This window comes from Caloenas nicobarica, chromosome 12, assembly GCF_036013445.1.
Source record: "Caloenas nicobarica isolate bCalNic1 chromosome 12, bCalNic1.hap1, whole genome shotgun sequence".
Lineage (NCBI taxonomy): Eukaryota > Metazoa > Chordata > Aves > Columbiformes > Columbidae > Caloenas > Caloenas nicobarica.
The window spans coordinates 12,341,352-12,367,740 of record NC_088256.1 but is presented as its reverse complement, the minus strand read 5'-3'; the positions used below and the strand labels follow the sequence as shown (position 1 = coordinate 12,367,740).

General features: G+C 42.5%; 1 protein-coding gene across 2 annotated transcripts in view; it reads left to right on the top strand.

Annotated features, from left to right (window-relative positions):
• RNF128 (ring finger protein 128) overlaps positions 1-22,407 on the top strand; it is a 39,383-nt gene extending 16,976 nt beyond the window's left edge. For both annotated transcript variants that reach the window (XM_065643432.1, XM_065643431.1), the window contains exons 2-7: positions 10,174-10,421; positions 15,393-15,464; positions 16,043-16,125; positions 18,669-18,765; positions 19,402-19,570; positions 21,043-22,407. In XM_065643432.1, the coding sequence (XP_065499504.1) occupies positions 10,174-10,421; positions 15,393-15,464; positions 16,043-16,125; positions 18,669-18,765; positions 19,402-19,570; positions 21,043-21,185 (812 nt within the window). In that variant the 3' untranslated portion in view covers positions 21,186-22,407. The remainder of the gene's footprint in view (positions 1-10,173; positions 10,422-15,392; positions 15,465-16,042; positions 16,126-18,668; positions 18,766-19,401; positions 19,571-21,042) is intronic.
• Positions 22,408-26,389: the final 3,982 nt, after the last annotated feature.

Genomic DNA, 26,389 nt, shown 5'->3' with positions numbered 1-26,389 from the left:
AACAAACATTGCCCCTCTCCTTTGTGCTGAGTGGAGATTTGTGCTGAGCACATCTGAGGTGAGGAATGAGGATGTGAGGTCTAATTAATGACACTTGCTTCCCCATGGTCTCTGGCCACAGCCAGGTGAGCCTCTGCACATTATTTAGCCCTTCCTACCAGCAGCTCCTTATTGAGAAGGAACTCAAATGGACCCACTGTGCCTGGATTGTGTTTGCAGTCTGTAGTGCCTGGAGTTCATAGCTCTTTGAATCTGAGAACAGCTATTTGATGTGTGCATACTGCAACTTTTGTCTTTATGTGCTCAATTCAGTTCTCCTGGCTGCCTGGTTTAGAGGAAAGTAATGTCACAGCTTTAGTGACATTCAGATAACTGAACATGGTACACGGAGTCTGGCTGCTGACCCTGCTCTCCCGCCTGCAGGTATGGTGGGTGCGATAGCGAGCTGGGGTTGGTCACAGCACAGCGCTCTGTGAGCAAGCTTGAGTGGCACTGAGAAGCAGGACAGATTAATTAGTGCTGCTGGCACTTCGTGATTCCTGCCTTTGCTAATTTTGGTCCAATTTAAGTACCTCCGTGCCATGGAAAACTGCAGGGTAGGCACCAACCCTTAGAAAGCCTGGAACAGGCCTGTGAAATGCCCTTGCTCTTTGGGTTTATTGAGCTGCTGAAATGTCAAAGGATGAATTAAAATCTTAAGTGACAGCTGTGGTAGCAGAGGCTTTTATGTGGGACCTATGGCCCTAAAACAGTGATGGTGCTTGTCTGCCTCAGTCTTGAGTGTGCCAGAGAGCAAAGAGCAGTCGGGCTCAGCACTGTTCCTCGCTGTATCAAATGTGACCTGTCATCTTTCTGCAGACAGATGCCTTTGGACTTACACTGTGCTGACTTACATTATCAATAGCGCTCTCAAACGTACTTGTTTCTGGTGAGCACTTAGCTGCTGCCAGTACATTGAGAGCAAGGGATATTGGCTGTGAGCTCAATCTCACTTGAAGAGGATGAGCAATGTATTTATTAAATCAAAACTGCTGAAAGTTGTTGAGTAAATTCACTGCAGAATTTTCATTGGGGAATATTGATCGCAATTTCTCCTGAGGGTTTTAGATGCTGTTTGCTAGATTGAAAGATGATACCTTACTTTTGCAAGTGCCACTGACCAAACAGCACACGGAGAGCTGTCCTACAGACCTCATTCATTTTAGTGCCCTTAATAGGTGTGCTGTCTTGGCTGCTGTTTTAAAGGATGATTTCATGTTCTAAATGTCCTAAGATTTAAGGCCTGGCAGCATTTACATTAAGTCTTAAAGGCTCAGAAGGTGGGGTGTGGGAGGAGGAAGAAAAAAAAGGCTGGTATTTGTTGGATTCACTTGACAAATGACAACTTTTAACACTACTTAAACCAAATAGAGTGTAGGCTGGCTTCCACATCCAGTATTCCCTGGAGAACTCATGGAAACTCGTGACATGTAAAATGACATTTGGTCTTGATGTACTCCTTCAGACACCCAGCCTGTTTGGTAGAAGTTTCCTCACCCTTCCTCCTGTGGAAATCTTCCTTATCCACAGTAGCTGCTGGCTGACTGATCTGGAGGCCAACCTCACCAAAAAGTTCCCCTAGACAAGCATGGGTAGTAGTTCCCAAGCAATGTAGTCCCATTAGTAGATGCAGCATTGGGGAAGAGCACATGGTGGTATGTGTTTCCAGGCAAAGACTGCTGTGGGCATGAGTTCTCCGGAATAGGTATTGCTTTTGTGCAACACAACCACTGGTTAGTAGAGGGTTTCTCTTCATCCCTCTCTTCTGTCTTTGCTATGCTGAGGATCTTCTAAGGTTCTCTCTCATCTTTAAATTTCTCTGCAATGTTCCTTTTCCCCCCACTTTTTTTTTTTAACCCAACCAAACAAAACCTCTTTCTTTTTCAAGCTCTGGCTATTGCTTCCTATTCCTGAGTACTCCTGCCAATTTTTGCAGCTTTTTCAAGTGTCTTGCTGTTGCATGTTTGCCTCTGTAGTTTGAAAGACTTGTATGTTAAGGAGGAAGAGATCAAGCATAGTACCAGCTGCCAAGTAAAGCAAGCGGAAAGTAGATTTCATTAAGCTTAAGTGATAGTGTGAGCAAGAAGACAGTTCAATCAAGAAGCTGGGGTCATAAGGGGCTGTTGCTTTAAATAACTAAAGTAGCCTGGAAGTGAGCAATTCTTTTTTATCTTGGTGCCAGGCAGTGTTTGGGGTGGAGAGCACGCCGAGCAGAAGGGTGATGGACAAGCCTGCCTACCTACATGTCAGCTTTTCCAGGCTTAAATTGCTCCTGGAACTGAGTTCAGTCACCCTCCCCTTTTGCACAGGGGAATTATCGCAGGGCAGTCAAGGTGTGGGGATGACGTTTCCTCTGACAGTGTCTGTGACAGAGGACGAGTGCTGCTTGGTCAGATCAGTATTCCCAATTAGACTCGGCCTTGTGCATGTGGATGAGAGCAATCATTGCTTTTTTTTAATCAACGTCGTCACTGAGAGCAGAGCTAGCATGCAGGCGGCTGGTTTCCCAGCACCTCTCTGCGGCCAGGTACAGCCCTTGTGTCCCCAACGTGGCGTGGTGTGGTGTGTGACACAATGGCTTGTGTGTGCAGCGCCGGCCTTTCATCCAAGGTGAATGACATCACGTCCGTAATACCGACTTGGTCTGTGTACATTGTTAGTTTATTTTCCCTTCTGTCGTAACAGATAACAGTAAGCTTGTACCAGCCTGTGCAATAACCGCCAGAAATCCCATTTCTTACTATTTCAATATACAGAGTGTTCAAAATGTCTTTTTTTAAACCTGAAAGGCCATGAATTAAATATTTTTCTCACATGACTGAAAAGCCAGGTGTGCTAATTTGGTAGGGAATTGTTGGAGAGTGAACTGATGGTGTCTTTCATCTTAAAGCGGAGGAGGTGGCTTGATCTCCTAATGCCTCTTTGCTGATGTTGGGGGTTGGAGGGATGCCAGGTGAACACTAGCTCCTCTGGCTAAGGCTGAAGGCACAGCTAGTGCTGATCTGTGCTGCAAGCATATAGGTAAATGCAAAAGTGTAGGTAAATGCAAAAATCGAGCCCTTATCTGACCAAGGCTAGGGTTTGTATTTAATTTCCCTAAAGAGTCTTGACATAATGATTCTGCTGTGGCTAAAGAGAACCTATCTTTTCCTTGAGAATTCAAACTCTGAAGCCTGCTTTTTGCTCTTCTTTTTTTCTATGTGAAGCAATCAAAATCAAGACTAACTTCTTCCATTCTGCTTTTTCTGAGCATGTGGTCTGTCTGGTGGTCAGCTGGGGCTTTCTATAGCTGCAGAAAGAGGGTGTGATGGGTTACTGCTGTGGTACTTTGAACAGTTCTTGTGTGACTGCATTCTCTCTGAACACTTCTCTGCAAGATCATTGAAGCTCTAAAAATAAAATCCTTCACCCTGTAGTAGCTGTCTGGTAGAACTTACTCTGCTGTAGCAGAATGCCTGCAGCCTTTAGTCTGTTAATAATTGCATTCTTCATTTCTCAGTCCTCTTAAAGCATTCAGAGAAAACCAGTTCATTGGTTTTCTGCCAAATTTGTTTAATTCCTTTGTAAAACAAAGTGATCTACTTGCTAAGAAAAATTTCTGAGTTTATCTGGACTCACTCTGCTGCAATATAAACCAACTTCCAACCAACTAGCCATGGCTACTACTGTTTCCTTCCCTTTCCAGTGACTTCTGTGAAATGTTTCTCTTCAATATTAAACATCCAGTTGAGTCCTAAGGAAAACTTAGTGCTGGTTGGCTGTTAGGTTAAAATGCCATTGAAATAGGTTGCTGATAGCATCAAGACCAAGGACTGTTTGCAGATACACCCCAGTGAAGCGTTACGCAAGCTGTGCCGGTTTCCAGGGAGCGGAAGCTGCGGCTGAGCCATGGCAGATGTGTTGGTTGCACAAGACACAAGATAAAGTGAAATAATACTGGCAAAACTCTTGGTGTTTAATTTCACTCTGCTTAAATGTAATACAAAACTTAAGAGAAAAAACAAATATGGAATCAGGAATGTTGGAGCTTGTGAGAGGCATGCTAGCTTTTTACTTGTTCTGAAATAACTTGGCTACTTGTCACATTTTATACAGGCTTTCTTAAAAATGTCTACAAAACTATTGCCTTCCTCAAATGTTTTCACCAAACTATCCTGTAGCTCCCAAAGGGGAAACTATCATGCTCTTTCACAGCTTGTTCTTAGTAAACTGGTGATAGAGACGCTTTTTGGAGTTTGGTTTTTGCTATCTGAGAAAATAAAGATCTGTAGAATTTGCCCCAGGTTACACTGACACCTTTAAACTGAAATGAAAGGGTCTTTCACGACTTAACTGAAACTGAATTTGCTTGGTATAGAATCATAGAATTGTTTAGGCTGGAAAAGATTAAACACTGCAGAACAGTTCCAATGCCTGAATGAGCTCAGAAACCAGTTTTAAGTGAGGATGGAGGAGCTGACTTGAAGCTGGAGTTCTGGAGTTGGCTTCTGTGACATGCAAACATGTCAAACAGCTGGAGGTTAATTATTCACTGCAAAAAGCTTTGCCAGGGCCTCACAAGAGCTGGGAAAACATACAGTGTTTGCCAGTGTCACCTCAGAGTGGTGCACAGAGAAAATGTTAACTATTTCTCTTAGATGGAATTACTGTTCTCTGTGATATTAGGTGGGCTACTGAAGTCGGTGATAGAGGAGGGGACAATATGCAGATGGCAAGTTCTGTAACTGAATTTTTTGCTTAAGTTTTGAAGGGACATGATGGTTTTTTGTTAGATGTATTAGACCTTAAAATGGGCTGCACCAGAAAGTAGCATGCAATTGTAAAGCTGGTGTCATTAGCCATTTGAGCCAGTTTGGTTTTCTTGGTTATGAAACTCAAGTGGTGAATAAGAAATGTGGTATTACAATAAAGATTCCTTAAATCCAAATGCTGAAAAAGGTTTCCTTAAAACTAGACATGTTTTCTGGCAGTTAATTAACTGGGGAACTTAAATATGGCCTTGGCATCTCGAGGGGGTTTTGCTAACGCAGCAGAGATTGAAATCACTGGAGGTGCTCTCTTTCCTCGCTTTGCCAGGCTGTGCTTCAGTTTTATTGAATGCACAGTGCAAAAGCTACATTAAGATTAACACAAGGGCAAAGCTTTTTTTTTTTTGTAATGTCTGGAAGAAAAGGCAAAGATCTGAAAGTGCAACAGCAACATTTGACTTGACTTGTGGCAGCTCTGAGGAGGAGCAGGGCGCCTCTTGGGCTGGCTGCTGTGCACGGAGTGGTTTCAACTTGTAGGAGCCTGCACCAGAATGTCCAGGAGACAGGATTTTACCCTGGAAAAGACACTGCTATAGCAACACCCCGCTCCCCTCAGGGGAAGATTCGTTTACCAAAGCTGTCTCAGGAGGGATGGTTGCTGTGAAAGCAGCAATGGGTGAAGCTTAGGAAGTGCCCTGTACTTGTTCTGATGTTCTCATGCAGCGAGTGGCTTGACTGCAAGGACACTAGGGATGGTGACACTAGGGAAGATGCAGGACACTAGGGATAAATTTTAGTTATGGTTAAAGTAGCATTCCACTTTGATCCCAGGTCAGGAACTCTGCCTGTTATGTTTACAAATATAGCTGGCAGCCGTGCTCTGGGAGGGCTGGTGGGGCTCTCCCATGCTCCCCAGTAGTACAGACTTCAAGTCAAGACCATGAGCAAGTTCAGTGTCAACGTTGCAGAGTCTCTAGTGGGCAGAACTTTCCTGTAAGTCTGCGTGCTGTGGCTGTTGTCTCTGCTGTATTTGTTCCACCTGGAGTGCTAGCGTAGCTCCCTTCTAAAGTTTTATTTTCTCTTTCTGTCTTACAGAAAGGCTTTAACAGTAGTGAGTTTTGGGGGCCTGGGCAGAAAGCCTTCAGTCATGTAGCCTCCAGTTACTGCAAAACCCAGTGCACTCCTTAATCTCTGAATGTCCTTAACACTTTGAACTCCAGACCAGCTGGAAGCTGTACTATAACTACCTGAAAGGGTGGACAACTTCAACAGATCCTAACAGAAGTGTGAATGCAATGGTCATTACTGGATATTAATAATCAATATCTATGGAAAACCAGTTCTCTTTTCATTTAAAAAAAACCCCTAACACCCAGGGAAACCGATAAACCTGCTTATAGTGTTTCCAGAAGTTGTAATTTTAATATGCATGGGAAGGAGGTAGTTCCTCTAAGGTGCTTGGGCTTCTCATTGCTTCACTTGCATGGGGGAGGAAGGGAAAAAATTAGGCAAGTCTGAAAACCCCATCTCCTGTGGGAATCTGCTTGCAGCTTCATTCACCCTGAACATACCATGACAGTTCTTCCAAGCTGCTCCTGTGAGGAGAGGGTTTATGATAGCTGTGCAAGGAATGGAGACCATGGAGGCATCAATGCTGTGCTCTAGCATAGATCTGAAATGCAAGCATTGCCTTCAGGTATGCCATGAAGTCCCAACACACTTGGTGATGGCATATAGGGACCTACTTGTCTGGGACTTAGTCATATGCAATGGCTCAGAGCTAAAGTTCTGGTTATCCTGTACATTGTGCATACTTAATCCAAATTGGGTAAGCAATGCTTTGCCATACCTTGTTTTGAAGCAGGGGATTTGGCTGGCCCCAAGATCTAATCCTCACTTTGTGCTTTAATGAATGAACAGATTGTGATTTTTTTTTTTTTTTAGCTAAAAATGACTACTGTTAAGGCATTGATTAAATTACATTGCAGTCTGCTGAATATGAGGTGACTGTTCTCCAGGACCCACCATTTGCTTGGTCCAGGACAGATTTATCTGTAGCACACAGAGTGGTACCTGATTACAATTATCCTCTTAATGAATGTGAAAAATCAGATGTTTACTGTGAAAAAGTTAATAGTCCCAGTTCTGTGCACTTCTTGCACACTGTGTTTCTCTACTGAATTGCCAAACCTGTAACTTCATGTTTGCAGGAGGCAGAAGTGTAATGGCAGAACAAGTGAAGTCTTTGCAGGGCAGAATTTAATATAGGTATTTATATTGGTATAGATAGATGCGACTCCACTCTGTATCTAAGTAAACCTGATACAGGAAGGTAAAAATTTAATCCCAGTCATGTATTCTCCTTGGGTGCCAAATGTGCTGGTGTCCAGTTCTTCCCCACCCCAACAAACCATTTAAGTTCTTGCACTTCGTGTGTGCCAACTCTTACCTACAAAACAGCATCCTTCAGATTTTGCCCAGTGTGCTGCCTTACGGTTCGGGAGGTACCTACTGCAGAACTCTAAATCTACCGAGGCAGGTTGTATTTGTCTACAGACTTGAATAACTTTCCCCCTCCAATTTCACAGGAGATGGGAGAGAGGCTGGGAAATGTTTAACTAAACAGGTCTTTAGCAAGGAGGCTATTATTAGCTGAACAGGCAGTGGCTTAATTTTACCTTCTAGCGTTCCTTAAACTGCTACAGAAAGCTTTATCTGAATCACTAAAGCTGATGTCTAGGTGAGGAACTTTGTTTCTGTGAGGTTTTTGCCACTCACAACTGACTGACTTTCTTCTTTCTTTGCTGGGGTTTGGTGGGGGAAAGCTGACAGTCCAGGGCAGCTGCTGTACTTGAGACACCTCTGCAGATGTCCGCTCAAATAGCTTGTTTCCATTGAGATGCCTGAGCACTGCCAGGAGCCTCTGTCTGGGTTGGTGGTTTCCAGCCACGGAACATTTTCAGGACCTGTTGTGGTGGGACCCATCTAGCAGCTCAGGAAGTGTTAGGTGGGGGTGATCCTAGCTGGTTGTATTCCAGAAGCACAGCAGTAGTCCTAAACGTGGATTCTGGGCTCCTGTCTTGGCTTTGGGCTAATCAGGCATCACCGAATCTCCTCTTGGCAGGTGAAGGAGTCCTTGTTTTCTGCCAGAAAAGGGTGATGCTCGCAGACAGGCCCTGTATGATGGTGCCAGAGCCTTGTTTAGGCCAAAAGGAGCTTCTGAAGTGACTGAACTTCTGTGCTACTGATGACCAGAAATTAGGTGCAGTTTCTGGCTTCCTTTCCCCTATTGTTGGCACAAGGTGTGTTGTTAACTGCATGCGATGTCAGGTTAGCTCAACTGTAATTGCCTTTAGAATTTAATTGTTGGTCCTGAGAGCTGGCATTTTGAAATATTGAAGGTGGATGACTATGTATATCAGTGGGGGTTTGCCGATGGAAATGACCACACTCACTGCTGCCCTTGGTGCTCCAGTGCCAGAGCCACCAGCTGACCACTGGCATGTGTGTGGCCAAAGCAGAGCTGAAACGGCAAGAGAAATTTCTCGAGGAAAAAGTGTCAGGAGGAGACTTAAAACTAGTGACATCCTGGTAAAGCGATTAGCCTAAAATTTAAATGGAAGACTCTTTTACTTTAAGGTCAAGACTTGCGCACAGCTGATAGTCTAGTAGCTGAAGTGGTTTTGCAGGCTGATGGTGACATTTCATTAACAGGAATCCATGCACTACATCTTTTATTGCGGATAACCACAAGCTATATTTGACTAGTGAGACATGCAGAAGTGAAGAGGAAAACGGCAGAACAAGTTTGGGTTTTTTTCTTTTGGCAGGCTTTTTATTTTCATGTTGTCACAGCCTGTTCTTTCACACTTTCTTCTATGCTTATGAAAGTCTCAGCTTCTGACTTGACTTACACTTAATTCTTTACTTGCTCCTAACGCCTGATTCCAGCTAATTTTATAACTGATGTATAAGCCCTAGTTCATTATAAAGGACAGTAGTTGCAGTCTTTTTATTTCTTCCCTGTGTGATACACTTGTTGTTACAAGGAGCTTTCTGAATAAAAGATGAGTTTAGTCACACTGAGGAGGGTTGCTAGACATCATGCTTAGCAGTCTTGGATCAAAGGCATTACATAAACAAGCTGGAAAACTAATAAGCTCTTTCTCAAATGAGAGACTTTGTGGTTTAACACCAATTCTGGGTGGGGGAGGTTTGATAGCTGAAAGTTGGATAAGGTTTCTCTTCATGGAAGGGAAAAAAATTGGTTTCCCCATTAAAAAATTTTTAGCTAGGAGGTTAGCTAAAGGTACCATTTATGTAACAGCCTTTATTCTTTCACCATGGAACATTTGTTACAAGTGTTGTGCAGCTGATGGTTTAATGCAGTGAGACTCCTGACCAGCTAGTCTTCAAATACATTTTTATGTGTTTAGTTTAGAGCTAGGCCAGTGACGAGTTACTCATCTACATTTCTCCCTTTTAATTTTTTTTTTTTCCACTTAAGAGCCTCACTGTTACATTGGGACTGCCTAAAGTTTAGTATCATGTGTCCTCAAGTCCTTGCTTTTCACCAAAATGAAATCAGCTATTTTTCTGGTCTGTAGTTGGTGACCAGAGTTGCTTGAAATTTCTTCCTACCGTAAACCCCTTTCACAGATGGCTTGTCACGATGTTCAAATGAGTAAATGAAATCTGTTGTTGAAATCTGGATATAGTTTTACCATCTGTCACCAACTGTTTAAAAGCTGAGCGCACCTCAATATTTGCTTCCCTCTGAATTTGCAGTAGAAACCCCGCAACAGCATTTATAGTTCACAACCAAATTCTACTCAAACATTTCTCAATTGCTTCTGAAAACACAGAAGCAAAGGCTGATCTGTGGCCTTGGTTGCTCAGAGTGTGGAGAAGTCCTGAACAGTACAGTCAAATTTAGAAGAGAGGTGTTAAGAAGCAGCAGCAGAGCAGGGAGGGAGTCAGATCAATCACAGGAAGGTCCCTAAGCCACCAGCTGTGGACCTGGCACCCCTGAGCTCCTGGAGATACTGCAGTCCCTAGTGACCTCTCTCTGAATGGGTTTGTGTTTAACTTCATGTTAAAATGTAAGTTGCCAAAGTGTTGAGTCTAAAATATTGACAATGTATATTCTATATGGGAGTGAGGAGTGCTATGGAGAAAAATTCTGAATATGGGTCACTTGTGCAGCTCATTGGACATACCTTTCAGCTGAACGAGCACACGGAGTTGACACTTATTCCATCAGCTCTTGTTGAATCTGCAAATGCCAGTTAGAAACTTTCCAATCTGTTCTTTAGCACTTGAACATCTAAGAAAACTTTTACACAGCTCCTGGGAACTGAGCATGGATTCCCCTTGTCCTTTGCAGGTGCTGAAAGCATCGTTGCAATTATGATTGGCAACCTGAAAGGCATGGAGATCTTACATCGGATCGAGAGTGGCCTGAAAGTCACTATGGCCATCGAAGTGGGGAAAAAGCACAGTCCTTGGATGAATCAATACTCCATCTTCTTCATCTCGGTGTCGTTTTTCATTGTCACAGCAGCAACCATGGGCTACTTTGTTTTTTATTCTGCTCGGAGACTCAGGATCGCAAGGGCCCAGTCCAAGAAGCAGGTGAGTTTGTGTGCGCCATTGCCCTCTTTTTGTGTGTGTGGTTTTTTTTTAAATGCTCCTGAACCTCCATGCTGTGGATCTTGAGGGCAAAATACTGGTTGAGCACCAAAATTACTGAATTTGTTCCTTCCAGGGGAAGGAAAGAGTGTGATCTTTAAAACGCTAAGAGAGATATTTTTAAACAGAATCACAAATTAAAACTTTCCGAAGAAACAGCAACCCCTAAACTGTCTGGACAGAGCAACTGATCGGTTTGGTTGACTGTTTCCTACCAGTTTTACTGCCTGAACTGCAGTGCAGCTGTAATGCTTGTGAATTGTAGGCAGTGAGAGAGCTAATCTGCTTTTAGTTGACCCTCACACTTCCCGCGCAGAACTGTCTGTGTGCTGGCTGTAATGTGCGACACGACTGCAAATGTGTCTGCCAAACGGTCTGTGACTTCGGCTGCCTTTCTGTAGACCACAAGTTAGGAAACTGCTGCTTGTTGAAAGCTGCATTCTAACTGAAGGCTTTTTGAGAATTGCAGTGACAGCCTCAATTAGGAGTCTGGAAAAAAAGCACTGTTAAATTGTGTCTTTCTTAAACCCCGGGCAGGGAGTTGCTAATGAGTTAAGTTTCCAGGTAACTCTTCTGTGCAATAATCTGATCAGCTGATAGGACTAATGCTCACAGCTTTGTCTTCTGTCTGTTCAGACCTGTTTTATACCTGCTACTTCAGGGCTTAAGCAAAAACCTTAAAAGTGAGAATAAAGTCCTGGCATGACAACTGTCTGTCAAAGGTGATTGATGGCAGCAGGAATGGGATCCGAGTGGCTCAGGTGTGAGTAGTTTCTTCAGCCTTGCCCTTGCAGCTGTGTCTCATGGCAGAAGCACTCTCCTCCTTTGCACCCTAGAAGCTGGCCTGCAAAAAGACTTTTGTCAAATTACATGAACATTTTTCTTCCTTTGCAGGTATTTAAGAGACTGGTTGTGGAAGTCCAGTGCTATTATGAGCTATCAGGCTTTCAAAAAGCACCAAATGTTATTAATGCCTCAGTGGTAGACAGTACTGGGAAAAATCCAGTCTGCTTGGCTAGCACCTTCACAAAGCATTTCTATCTTGGGCTCTGTGTGCTCTGGGAGTTTACTGTAGATTGAAAAATAACATTGATAAATGACATGCCAGTTCCACATGATTTCAGCTGAGCTGAATTTAAGGAGCCTTAAAAAGTGCTTTATAAAGCACTATAAGAATAGAAGAAAGCTTCTCTGCTACTGGGGGTAAAAATGTACTGTTTTGTAAAAGTGAAACTCGAGACAATCCAGAATTGTTTTCAATTGTTTTTATACCATGGCATCTAAAAACTGACCTCACAAAGATTAGATAAGCAAAGAATAACAAAGTTCTTGTTAGTGAAGGTGAACTGCTAAAAGATGATGCTACAGTGTTCCTGGTTAGCCAGCTGATTGGATTTTCTGTGTATATCCAAAGTTTGAGACCTTAACTGCTTTGGCTCCATGAAATACTGAGTATTAGTCAAAGAGCTTACCAGCTTGCATGCTGGATAGGGAGATTTCCTGTCACCGTTCAGCCATTTGGAAACATGGATTGCCTGGACTTCAGTCTGTTATTTGGTAGAGTTAAGGAGTGTGTGTTGTCTCCTTTATTACACAGATGTCTAAGGGTTATAGACACTTCTAGGAGGTATCTTGAGGAAACAGTCAAATGTATTGATAGTTAAGTATTACAAATTTTCCCTCTTTCAGAAGTGAACTGCTCTTCTGGATGCATCCCTTTAGTCCGTGGTACTACTCTTCAAAGTATGTCTGCTTTTTTGGCCTTCCCTGTGGGATTCTATTGCTATTGTGTGAGGAGTCTTTAAAAGTGTCAGTCTACCACTTGAATAAAAATGAACACTTTTGAATTGCTCTACAGAGTGTCATGATGAGCTAATTGTGATATGTGATAATGATGCTCTGCAGCTTGTCTCTTGTATGTTCAGGTTCCTGAATATTTGGCTTGTTCTTGCGGACTGAGCCACAGCCCTGGGAGCGCTCTCACCCTGCATTGAAAAGGGCAATGAAGCTTGAGTCTCGCTTACTAAGGGGTAGAACAGAAAGAGGAGAGACAATTTTATAGATGCTTTTTCTCTTCTGAAAAGGCTTCTTGAAAACAAGACCCTGGCTAGGTACACGTTTCATTTGTGCTTGGGACTAGAAGTAATCCCTGCTTGAACTGGATGGCTTCTAGGTATTACCATATTGGCGATAAGTTTTTCCTTTTCTTTTGGCTTGAGAAAAACCTCCAGACTCCGGTGCTTTCTGAAGTAATCTCTTGTTTTGTAGACAGTCAAGCCGTTGTGTAGCTTTAAACTTCGCTATTTGACAATACAGTTTCTGTACTTCTTGGTATGACTACTTGCTGTGTCTGGTGAAGGCACTTTTTCTGGATGGCTTTGTCACACACAAACATGTATATTTTAAACGTGTTCTCTCCTGCAGACTTCTCTTGAAGGCAGCAGCTGTCTCTCACTCAGCTTGAGCAGGAGTTGCCTACAAGTCAGTAATATAAAACTGTGCAAAGGGTTTCTTGAAAAAGTTGAGTGACTTTTGAGAAGAGCCAGGTCATGTTGTCTTGCAGTCTAAGCAAAACCAAGGTTTAGTAGTGTATCTGTAAGTTACAACAGTGTAGCTTTTTCCTCATGAGCCAAGTAGCTAAACTGTTTACAACCTGTGAGTTCTTGTCTGAATGCATATTTTCTTCTGGGCTTGAAATTCAAGTCCCCACCTCTGCAATCTCTTACTGCATCATGAGCTCTGCGAGCAAGAAGGTAGAAAAACAAGGCATGTGTGGTAGGTGGCTTGCTACCTTTCTAGTTAGTGGAGTACTGGCAAATTGAGTTCCTTAATATATTAACTGTCCTTAATAACGCAAAGTGGCCAGTGATGTTATCTGTGGTTTGGTTTCTAATTTAAGCTCTAGTCTTCACTTCCATTGATTTCATAAAGATTAGATGTTGCAGCTGAGAAATGACCTAGTTAGTGGCTTTGGATGAGATGAGTTGCTCAACTTTCCACAATTCAAAACTGCTTTCATGGCAGCAGCTACCTGTGAGGAAGAACATCCTTTGCTTACAGGAGAAAAGCAGGAGTTCCTGACCTCCTTAGTTTGCTCTGCATTGCCATGACCATACTTGTAGGGTGCCAGGAAGGCACTCTTATGCAGAAAAGGTTGCAGACAAAATTGGCAGTGTTGGACTAGGGAAGACTGACTAAGCAACAGCAAACCTAATTTTTTCCAGTTGCGTACCTGTCTACTTCAACATGTCGGAGCCTGGATAGGAGCTGGGACCTGGTCTGTTTTGTAGCATCTAGATTCTGTTGGGTTTTTTTGTTTTGGTTTTTTTTCTGCCTCATCTTAATCAGCTGCTATTTTCTAGAGTTGCTAGATTGGGGCTTTTAGACTTAATGTCAGTATCATTTAACGTTTGCTTGAAAAACTTGTCTTCACAAAATTCCTTGACATTCCAAGCTTGAGTATTCTGGATCTCCTGCTAGGCTATTCAATAAAAAGCTTCCTCTTGCAACCTTTCTCCCTCCCCCCTGGAGGGCTGTTCTGCTGTATGTACCAAAATCAGTGTTAAAGGTGACTTTGCCATTAGTGCATTTCATGAAGAGGAATTAAGCTTATGCCCAGGCAAAACTTAAAATATTGTTTCAGTAAATTATTAATGATACAGCCAGTTGAGTCCTGTCTAATATGCTTGGCCTGACATTAGATGTGTAGATTAGATACTGGATGAAGGAGAACATTCCTAGAAAGTTTAGTTTTCAATTAATAACAAGTAGCAGTGACAGTTCTGGTTGCATGTGAGCAGTACTAATATTGCTGTATTCCTGCTCTGATGTTACCATGTTTGCTGCTAAAACTTTTGGAAGCCTCAGTGTTTACTGAGATGAGTATGTGGCTGCTTCTCTGTGGCTTCAGTCCAAAACATTGACAAGGGGAGCATCATTCTGAAGTTAACCTTAAGTGACCTACAGAAACATATACTGATGTCTTCAGCAGCAGAAGTTTACAAGCTTCAAAGAAAACTTAACTAGTTCATGTTCCTTAAAGATATATCTGAAAACTTGTTTGCATCCTTCAACTTGGGATTGTATGTATCTCTTCCTTGATAGTTGTTCGCAGCAGCATGTGAATCACTGCATGGAAAGGGAATGCTTCCTCCTCTGCATTCATTAAAGCTGCCCTGTAATCCACCTGGGGCTACTAATTTGATTTGTTTCACACCTGTCATAGGGAGGGGGAGAAATAGCTCCAAGCCCCCCCCGCCTTTTTTTTTTTTTGCTTTTCTCCTCATTTGTACATGTTACTTTGAACCAATATGGAGATAAAACTGCATTCCTCCACTTGACAGGAGTGGGGGTGCTGGGAGGCTCCTGAGCTGTTTGCGTGCTCTTTGGAGCAGTTGTGGCAGAGGATGAGTTCAGGGTGTGTTGGTGGTAGCTGAGCTGATTGATCGGTAAAGAATCTCACCTTTCGTCAGCTTGTGAGTTTGTGCCAGGAAGTTGTCATAAAGTGACTAGTTAAAATTATTGATTGTCGGATTCAATGTTCAGTCTTCTGTAGCAAGTCAATTGGAAGGCTTCTGTTTGTTTTGGCTGGGTCTAATCTGATCAAGGTATTATCTTACATCGTCTCTAAGAAGAAACCCTTGAAATTCCTGTGCTTTGCAAAAAGGTTGCTTAAAAGCAAAGCATATGCAGATGCTGTGTGTCATCCAGAGTCAATAACCGCACCAGAATGTCCTGAAGCTCTGTTTCATGTTGTCTCTAAACAGCATGGTCATGCTTACTTGCCTTGTTTCGATAACACCTCTGTTATAAAACTGGTTCCTGCTTGCAGCAGGCACCTTGGTAAGTATTAGTAACCAGGACCTAAGAGAAAAGTGACTGACTGTGCTTAACCAGGACTGCTTTCTGTTCCAGCGACAACTAAGGGGCAGGGCAAAGAAGGCCATTGAACAGTTACAGCTGCGCACCCTGAAGCAAGGGGACAAGGTATGACTGGTCCTATAATCTCCTGAGCATTATGGCACACGCTTTGCACAGAACCCAGAGTGGTCCTTAGTCCTGGTGCAGGATGCAGAAGTCTCTCTGAGCCCATAACTGTCTCTTGCAGAGATGGTTCCTCTTTCAGACCAGGTCCTTTTCTGGGGTGCAAGACTTCCCAATTTCCACAATCTTATAAATCAGATTATATTTTTTAGCTGCTGAGGTGAGAGGTCCTAATTTGCTGGCATGGATGCTTACAGGAAAATGAGTATATCTACTCAGCTTCCCTGGCTATTCTCTGTGTAACTGAAACTAGAGGTAGCAGTTCTTAAATCTCTACAGTAGTGCCTCAAGTAATCCAAGGATGGTTTGCAGCTGGACTTCTAAACCATGGGATTAAACTTTCAAGGCTTCTGCTAAAGTGTCAGTTTGACTACGAATAACCCACACAATTTCTTTATATAAGACTACATATGGGAGCTATCTTACTTTAGCTAGACCCCTTTGTCTGCAGTAAATCTGACTGTACTTCAGAGGAAGCTTCTGAAGTCTGTTAACACTGTAAATTCATTTCACCACTTCAGGAAACTGGTTCTGATGGAGACAGCTGTGTTGTGTGCATTGAGCCGTACAAGCCAAACGAAGTCGTGCGCATTCTGACTTGCAAGTAAGTTATTTTCAAAATTGTCCCCTGATCCAGCATCCGGAAGCCTCTTACTGGATGTTCCTTCTGCTGTGTTAACAAAGCTGATCACACTTTAGTCAAGCTGTTGCCCAGCAAGAATTCTTGAATCTCTGTCAAACAGTGTTTTGAACTACAGGAACTGTGTAAATACACACTTGTAGTGTGCCACAAAAACCTGTGTTCGTAACTTCCCCTGTGAGTGGCCTGACAAGTACACCTTGGCAGGCCACAGTGCTTCTCCAGGGAGTGCCAGGGCTTTTTAAAGATTTCTTCCTTTGCTGGTGTATAAGAATGTTACCTCTAAATTGCAGATAACCTGCAAAACTATGCCCATTTTTTTTTGTTACTGAGACGGCCACGTTCCTGCTGAACTTGTTAAACAATGCTAACTTGAGTACTTTAGAATAAAGTGTTTCTATTCCTGTATGCATTCTCTGAAATAGCCACCAAAATAGAGCTATAGCAGTTTATTTTTCTATAATTCTCTGCTGTTGTATTCCATTGCTGTGCTTCTGTGGAAGCCTGGTATTGTAGCACTAAACTTTAATTTGGTTGCTTCTAAGATGAGCCATGAAGCCTTTTTAGGGCTTAAGGAAACTTTCCCGTGTGCCTGCTGAATGGGACTGCTTTGGCAAAGCTTCTAAAATCAGAGGACTGCAATGTGAACTGCACAAGTTTTGTATGGGAAGAGGTTTTGTAACCCTTAGCGGGGGGGTTACAAAGAAACACTTGGGAAAAATCAACTTCTGAAGAATGGTAAAATCTGTAGCTGCTGTTTGTGTGCTGCGCAGTGTTACTTCTCAAACTGTCAAATCTAAGCTGGGGTTACCTTTGCACAAGGTTACAGTTTTGCAAAACATTTCTCTGTTCCCAAGCAGCAGGACTTCTAACCTGCCTTGATATCAAGAAGTTGGCCTGTTAAGCTGTTATCAACAAAATTCCTTGATCTAATGCTTAGTAGTTTAGGAAAAACTGAATAAGCTTTCAGGCACACATGTTAATGAGTATTCAGCTGTCTTGTCAGGTTGATGCTAGTGAGTGGTCCTGTTTAGTAACGAAGTAAGTCCCATGGAGTACAGTAGCATTTAGATAGGCTCTGGATACTTTTGGCTGATAGGACATCTGGCTTCTCATTATTTCTCTATAAACCCTGCTAATCTTGACATGAAGTTGCAAACAAGGCATGACTTATTGGGTTAAGAGGGGAAGTAACTTCTTTTGAATGTATTCTTTACGCACACGTTTGCTGCTTTATGCTTTGCTCTGAGACTGCTTTTACATACATTTGTTATGTTGCATTCCTCTTTGGCCCAAATGTTGCTCTAAAAGGCACTAGCTTACAATGACTGCATTTACCTGATAATCTTCATCAGTGGTGATCTCTGCCAGTATCAACCATGTTAAATTTTCTCTCACATGAGACACTGATATTTACTGCAAGAATGTACTTGATGTTGGTGGCTGGCCTCGACACTGAGACCCTGCTTGTTGACAGCATTTAACTTTATCCATGAAAGCAACAGGCAGTCGAATGCTGCTGTGAGTCACATCAGTGGTATCTAAGTGTCTGGGGCGCGTGTATTTGCTGAAGGCATTCTTGTCCAGATAGTCAAACTGAAGGCATTTACAGTAGCAGAGGTACACAAGACCAGTATTAAGTCCGCGTACTAAAATAGTCACACATTGAGGAAGCTTCAGATTGTACTCCAGACGTTACGTCAGTGTAGCTGGAAGGGGAGGCTGGTTATCTGGGCTGAGTTGGAGAATCCTGGTATCATACTGGGGCATGGGATACTGAGCACAGGATGTGGTGATCTCTGCACCTGTCTCAGAGTTCTGACTAATATTGAGCAGTGCCTGTCTGCCTTGCTATTTCTATTCGTGCTGAGGGAACAGACAGACTACAGGATTTCAAGTCATCCTCCTAGATCTGTAGCCTAATTCAGACCCCTTGTGGAATTGAGTGTCTTCATAGAACCACAAGTTTGCATCTGTAATGGCTGAACTAAATTTACTTTCTTGAGTACACAGCCTGCCAAGTATCCACTTTGAATACACAATGACTTCATAGACAAAGTAAATGCGTGGGAGTGTAGTTTATCTTGAGGACATAACTCTGTGAGATTATTTTTCTGTGTAGTTTTAACAGAAACAAGTGTTTTAGTCATCTGTATGATGGAAGTTAGCCTTAAAGCTAAGGCCAAGATGTCAATATTTGGTTAGATTAACAGCTGGGAATGTTTTGTCCACAGATTAAAAAAACAAAACAAAAAAAGGTTAAAACTGATGTAGCAATGATGGTAATGCTGAATTCTAGCAGGTTGTATAGAGATAATAATAAGCATAAACCAGCTACAGGTTGAGAGGTCAACTATCCATAACTTTGAGCTGAAACTTGTGGCAAAATACAGTAATCTGCTCTAGAATGAATAAATTCTAAGTGTTTCTAAATGGGCCTTCAGAGCTGCCACATAGACAGTTTTGCTGGTGTGAAACCTAAACTACTTGTTACCTTCCTCCACCAGCCATCTCTTCCACAAGAACTGTATTGACCCCTGGCTTCTGGAACACAGGACATGTCCCATGTGCAAATGTGACATACTGACGGCTTTGGGTATAGAGGTAAGCCTGTAGTCTGTTGTAGCGGCCGATGCCGTTATCGGTGTTACGCCAGTGTAGTCACCACATATGAGCTATGTCATGCTGCCTCTAGAGCGCAGTTGTGGCTGTGTCAGTGATGAGATGCTACAGAACTAATTGCTGTGTCCCCTTTAGTGAAGCCTGCAGCTGACCTGGGCTGAGTTGGTGTCATCTAAAGCCTTGGGCGGAATGCCAGCCAAAATTGATTGTGATGCATGACTGAAGAAATGCTCTTAGCTCCCTTAGCTAAGGGTGTTTCTCAAAGCTTTAGGCAGACTTTGACAACTTGTACTGTCCCTGAAACCAGCCTCTAGTCACTTCCTAAGTATCCAGTGTCCTTGAAAAGTGAACGTGTCAGCATGTATGGCTTTCCTGCAGCCACATGACTTCCTAGGGTACGCAAGGAATTTCTGATGTGTTCTGCAACTGCTCGTTGTGGCAGTTGCCAGGAAAGATGCTGTTGCCAATGCCTGATGCTGCCTGGACCAGCTAAAATGCATGACAGTTTGCCTGGGGGAGAGATCACTAGACTCTTGTCCTTGCAGGCATATTGGTCTCCTAGAGAGATGCAGCCTTCTACAAAGTTGTAACTTAACCATTTTCCCTTTTTTCACAAAGGTGGATGTAGAAGAAGGGGCAGAGTCTGTGCAACCCACAGTATCCAGTGGGACACCAAATGCCTCTGCAGTTAATGAAGAAGATAATCGTAGTGAAACTGCATCATCTGGATATGCTTCTGTGCAAGGAGCTGATGAATCTGTTCTGGAGGAACATGCACCATCAGAAAGTGCGTCTATTGCTTCATCTGTCTTGAGAGATTGTATTGTACTTTGCCACTTATGCTACGAATTAGGGGTGAAGTTGCCTTAAGAACATCTTGTTGTGCTTGAGTACCTTGTTTTACAGAATAATCTTAATTTTCCCTTTTGTTTTAGCACTTGGCTCTGACACTTGGTTCTTGTTTTCAAAAGAAACACAACTTAAAATGTGAATTAAAAACTGAAGTCTATGAAAAGAGAAGTTGAAAAATCAAATGCTTACTGCTTAAAGGCCAAATAGGTTTTTCTAAAGATGTCCCTCGTCTCATTGTCTCTTTGGAGATTTCATTTTGGATGAGTGTTGCTTTGGTACTAGATCTGTCTGCTTTAAGTAGTTAGTTACTTACAGAAAATGTTTGGGTGATCAGTCTTGCTTTAGCTTAGATGATTCAAAATATAGATGACAAATACTTCAATGGAATTTCAGGTTTTGCTGAAGCTGAATCATTCTTGGATACTTTCAGATAGTCTTTTCACATTAAAATTATCAGTTTTTCCAAATACTTATCTTTTTCAACAAGAACAAACTAATTGAAAATGCCTTTTTAGTGTTCAACTTTACCAAATCTGTGTTGCTGTGGATTTTAAAAACGGAAAGGTTCTAGGTAAACAAATAAAAGTAACTGTCCCCTGGATTGTGGAATGGATTTGGGAGGAGGAGTAAGTGGGGAAGCTTTCAGAGACAAAAGGGATGCTCTTGCTGTGTCTCTAGATTTTCTGCGGGAAGCCTAGCTGATGGCAAAGTGCGGCATTTGCTGCCTGCCACCCATGGGACTTCTTGCTCCAGCAAGGGATGTGTGTATGGAGTGCCCTGTCTAGGTCCTCCAGTAGAGCAGAGGGCACTTCTGATGACCTAAACATCAGAAGTTGAAATTGCATCCCTATAAGCAACTGAAGAGATGCTGGATTTGTTATATGGCTCAAGCTCTCACATACCCTCACTTTGAGGGGCAAGGACACACACTAACTTCAGCCTAACAAGGTTAGTCTGTAGGGAGAAGGCCTCCCTCTCGGAATCAGCCTGTGTCCCACAGTTTATCCTGAACCTAGTATCTAGAAGTTGCTCCTGATGTGTGTATTCAGCAGCCTTAAAGTTATATGGGAATTGCCAGTCTCCTTGTAGTTGGATTTCATAGCCACCAGTGGCCTTCTGCCCCTTGTGCACACAACCTGGGCTTGCTCACCACTCGTGAGAAGTGAACTCCAGAGCTGAGCAGATGCCTCTAGAAATGACAGGTAATGTCAAGAATGGGCTCACAAACCAATGAGGGGCAGCAGAGGAGCGGTAATTTGAGCACGGCCTTGGATTTCCCACTCTGCAGGAAAAGTGCTGGTATAAGACCACTGCAGTGGGCTTGTGGAAATAAAGCAAGTATGGTTTGCTTTAAGGTGGTAAAGCTTGCTTATGACACTTGTCTTTTCTTGGTTTCGTTCTGGACAGATGACAATATGCATCTTGTAAACAATGAATCCCAGCTCTCTGCTGTGAAGGTCCTCCCGCACGCTGACAACCCAAGTTTTGAGGCAGACGAAACACAGGATCATGAAGTCTGTCTTAAGAACGCGCCCAGCAACATGGTGTGAGCCTTCTGCAAGGAGCTGCCGATGGCCGTCACGTATATACCAAACATTGCAAGACTAGCAGAAAAATACTGCCTTGGCAATGCTGAGATCAAATAGACTTGTTCAAATCATAACTGTATGGTTTACCATTCTTAAAACTGCATCTCCCATATGGAATTTAGTTTTAGCACTCTTCAGCTAAAGCTGTCTTAAATATAAAGAAAAACATCAGATTTTAACACTAAAAAGCTCCATCTTCAGCAAAGCTTCTCTTCAGCATTTGAGTCATTTAAATAAGGAGAAGATTCTTTGTTGTAGCTGTCTCTACTGGGAATTGTTTTGACTTGGGGTGTTTTTTGTTGTTTGTTTTTAATTCGAGTGGATTTTCATTGTAAACAAATCAATTTTGATCTAGTCTAATACTTATTTACCAGACAAACTTTGGTTTAAAGCAAAACCGTATTCAATATTTCAGTGCACTAATTTGATAGGAGGAAGTACAAACTAATGCCTGTCAAGCTGGATTTTGCCCACAGTGTCTTTGGTTGTCTAGTAAACTGATTGATTCTCTACCTCTCAACTCCAACCAGCCAACCACACATTCCTAAAGGGAAGAGAGCTTCAAGCTGACAGGCCGAATCTGACTTGCACGATACTGTAAAGGGAACAATTGCAGGAACTTTTCAGACATGTTAGTATTAAATGGTCTGAAAGATCCTCCATGGTTTTGGGAGTTATAATCATCTCTAGCACCAGCATATGCCAGAGTCCTGGCTTTGTGAGAGCCTGGGATGACTTCAGGAAGACCGAACTAAAGATGAAAAGGCAGATTCTTCCCAAAGGTTCTGCCATATTTTGTTCAGAAAACGATCCAGCCTCTGAAAAATGCTGGACTATTGCTGCACATTGTCTTGCCTGTGTGCTAAAGCTGCAGGGAGAGCTGGCGCTGTGTAAATATACCAGATAATGGAGCAGTTGTCTGGAGAAGTTGTCTGCCATCTGTGGGGAGTTGAACTGGTGTCCAGGAGGAACACTGGTGCCTCCATAGCAAGTATAGGGCCTTGCCCAGCAAAGGTAACTAAGGACATATTACAGATGCACTTTATTTTCTCCTTTTTTTTTTAACCTCTGTATCTATGGCTTATTTCTAACATTAGCAGAACTTTGTCTGAAAGCCTGCAATAAAGTACTATTGAATCTGGAGGGGGAAAGCAATGCGTTTTCTTAGCTCTAGTACAATTAAAACGGTTGTAAATATTTAATGATTTGTATTGAATTTGAATATGAAAATGTAAATAAAACTATATTTTGATGACCCTGACACTAAATGTTGATTACCAGCTCTTATATGGAAACAGATGCTCGGTTTGCCCTGTCCCACAGCCCCAAAACTCATTCAGTTTTGGGAGGCCAAAAAGCAGCAGTGCTTGCTCAAACTAATTGGAATAAGGAGTGCTAATGTGCAGGGTGCTACTGTCACATGAATTGCAATTGTATTGAGAGCCTTAAGCTTAACAGCTGTACTCATATAAAAGAAAAATCAAGCAACTTTGGGTGTGTTCAGTGAGCTGCTTGATAACTCCTCTGGATTGTTCTTCCAGGTGTTTTTGGCACAAGGCAGTCTTACCTGAACTCTTCAGATCAGACAGTTTCCATCTTGGTGTCCTCTGTCAGCTTGCTCAGCATCCCTCCCTGACTCAAAAGCTTATGCTTGCTTTGTAAGATAAGGCATTTTAAAAACAAATTACATGCCCTTTGTTCTGTACTATGATATTAGAGGTGGTAAAAACTTGTCATTCCTCTGGCTGGTTTGGTAGTAGTTAGTCTTGTGCTTTGTAGCTCAGTTCCAAGTCTAGTCTAGGAAGCATTGGTTGGTTATGGGCTTAAATTGCAAAGCTGAATATAATTGGACTTCACTCCAAAGCTGTGTTTTGCTGTGATCACCTTTCTATTCCACTGCTGAAGTGCAAAGCAGAGAATGAAACAGCCAAGCAGCAAGTATACAACCCCATAACACTTAATTTCATTGCAAAAAGCTTTTCTAAATGTATTGTGGTGTGTAAGCTGTAATGTAGTAAAATTTCATGATGATATGGTCTCATTAAATCATCTGCCAGTCTTCCGTGTTTGATAGCAACAAGCTATCGCATGCTCTCAAGGGGGACTAGGAAAGATCTTTACCCCTGCAGGAGAGGAAGCTTTGCCACCTGGTACTGGATTATTGTGCTTTGTTGTAAACCAGGATTTACAGCAGTGGGATGTTATTTTAAATCCCAAACCAAACTAATACAATTTTCTCATACTGAGGAAAATTTTCAGATGTCCCTACAGAAATGTAGTTATGGCTGAGATTTTTGCTTAGGGGGAAAAGGAGGACTTGTGATGAGAGGCTGCAAGCATCTGAATGCAGTTTGAGTCAAAAGGGCAGTTGATTCTTCCCGTAAAATGGAGGAGACTTAGTCCATCTCAGTCTTTAGCTGGAAAGATCTCCACTTGTCAAATAACCTGACAGTTGGACAGAATTAATATACACATCTACCTTGGCTGTGTGATTTAATGTAATTTCATTCTGTGTTTAGCACACACCAACTCAGCAGGTGGCCCTGCCTTTTCAGCCAGGTGCAGGCTGCTGGTTTTCCTGTGCACATTTGAACTGAGTTCCACTCCTGCAGGGGTGTAATGACTGGTGGTTTGGAGTAGATGAAAGAAAATTTACTGGCTTTGGCAATTTGATTTTGGCTCTAAGGGAAACTTGAAACCACATTGCAATGTTCACCCACTGTGAAGTAACAACTATGTAATTCTCTGCACTGGTTTTTCAACTGTTGGCTATCTAGAGCGAAGCCAAAATGTATTTATATAGCTATTTATATAATCTTGGCTGTGGTTGAGGGAAGTAATTTACCATTTCTAGGAGAACTTTAATATAGTGAAAAAAAAATCTGCAGCACTAAATTAATCTCTGTTGCTGTAGAATGCATTGATTAGACCATAGGATGATTGTGCACTGATTAAGAAAGAATTTAAGTGCCTATAAATAAATTCCTCCAAGCTGACAGAGGAGCACTCTTTGCATCTTAACATTATATTTAGTTAAGAATCCAGTGCCTGAGGGAATCAGAAAAAAGACAGGCACCGAAAACCTTTAACCAAGCGAGAGGAAAACAAAACAGATCTTTTCCAAGCAGTAGCATTTTACTGTTAAATTTTTTATTCAATTAACAAAGTTTGAATCTTACATAAGAAAGGAATATATGTCCTAACATGTCCTGCGTGAGATGCCAAAAGCCAAGCTCTGGGTTGGAAACACCAAAAGCATCTCTCCTAACAATTAGCATTGGAATTAGAAGACCTGAGTCAGATCCTTAATAAGTATTTCCTATCCAAGGGCTTGGCTAATTGGGAAAAGTTAAATGGTAAATACTCTCACTGGGAATGCTCTCAGAAAAGCAGCATCCATGCAGGGATCACTCTATCAGTTCAGCTGGTAAATAACCTACTAATGTCTGCTGTCAGTCACTTCAAGTGGAGGGACTGAAGAAACTGCCTCAAGAAGAACAATGTGCTGGTATATCTAGGAGTCTCATTGTCTCATTAGTATTTTAGCTGTGTTAGTTACCACACGCTGGCTAATGACTTTTAATTAATTTTTGCTTTCTAGTAAAGGTAAAGCACCAGAATTTGTTGCTATCTACTCTGTTATAGAAACGGGTAAAGAAAAATAGTACTCTTACTTAAATCTATATTCAGTCTCAAAGGTAAAACCTTTTCATACTACAGCTTCTCTTGCTATGGTGCAATGAGTAATTGAAAGAAAAACAAAACGTCTCATACCAGTGTAATTCACCCAATTCTGAAGCCTTCTAGTGAGTTAAATGTGATTGCACACTCAGTTCTGCCTTCACACTGGTGCCTTTGGGTAGGTGGTTCCTCACGCTGCTGGAGCTGGACCGGCATTGCCAAACATCTTTCTGTGGATGCTCAGCAAAATCTCACTGTGCCTGTGCTCGCAAATAGACCAGTGCTGGCAGAAGCATTTTTGGTAGTGAAGTACATTTGGGACTGTTGAAAGGGATGAAAGACAGGATAAAGCAAAAGTGCCAAGTTTACAACCTATAGTTAGTGCATGGTGTGCAAAATTTTTTTAGAAAGAGCTCAAATTAGAGGCTGTTTAAGCAACTGTGTGCTGAATTTTTTTGTATGACACACAATCAGTAAAGCATTATTCTTCAAAATCTTAGGAAGGTCAATTATGCTGAAAAGAGACTGCTAAGGAAAGGACCTGAGAAGACAGCAAACCACAGAGAAGTTTCTGAGAAATGGGAATGTCCTACTCACTCCTTTTGTACTGAATGACAGATCACGTCAGGACAGGAGCAAATCTTGCATGGAGGTGGGAGAGGCGGTAACTGTGACAAATCCCCAGCACCAGTGACCTGGAGCCGAGGAGGCAGTGGGGCTTCCACTCCTTGAAGGTTTTTGTTTATGTTTTTGGTCAGCATCAAAAGACACCATTTAGGAAGCAGAGTGCTATCAGAGAGAGATGTGGAGCTCTTCGGGATGTTGTAAAGAGATTGGAGCAGAAACAGCAAGAGACGGGGCTCGGTAATGGCTGGACCGAGCAGCTGGGTGGCTGTGGTTGTGACTTCACGGGGAGCTGGGAGTTACACGGTGCTGACCGGTGTTCACAGAAAGCAATTCCCAAGGTCATCCCATACCCTTGGGGAATTTTTGTACTGCCAGGTACCTATGGCAGAACAGTTCCAGCACCTGATTTTTTTTTTTTTTTTTTTAAAACCTGGCTGTGAGAGAACTGCTTCTTAAATCAGGAGACAGCAACAGAAAACAGTAGTAAGAGCAGATACTCATGTGAAGTCCTTATGTGTATGAAAGCCACTGTCTTATTCCTTAACAGGACAGATTGATTTATTCTAGCACAAAACAACTGGTTAAAGTCAGCCTGCAAACGCTCTGAAGTCATTGAGGACAAATGCCGAAGGTCTCGCAGGCAAATGATGAAAACACCGTGACCACGGGTCAAGCTGTTGTTCAGGCAACCAAAACGTCTACTCCAAATTAGCGCTGAATTGCATTGGGTGATAGAAGCAATGAGGCAGACTGTCTTTTTATAATGTGAAATGTAAATAGCTAACGTTGGCCACACGTCAGCTTGGGCCGCTGGCGGGGCCGCTCCCGCGCTGCGAGCGTGGCCTGCGCCCCGGGAG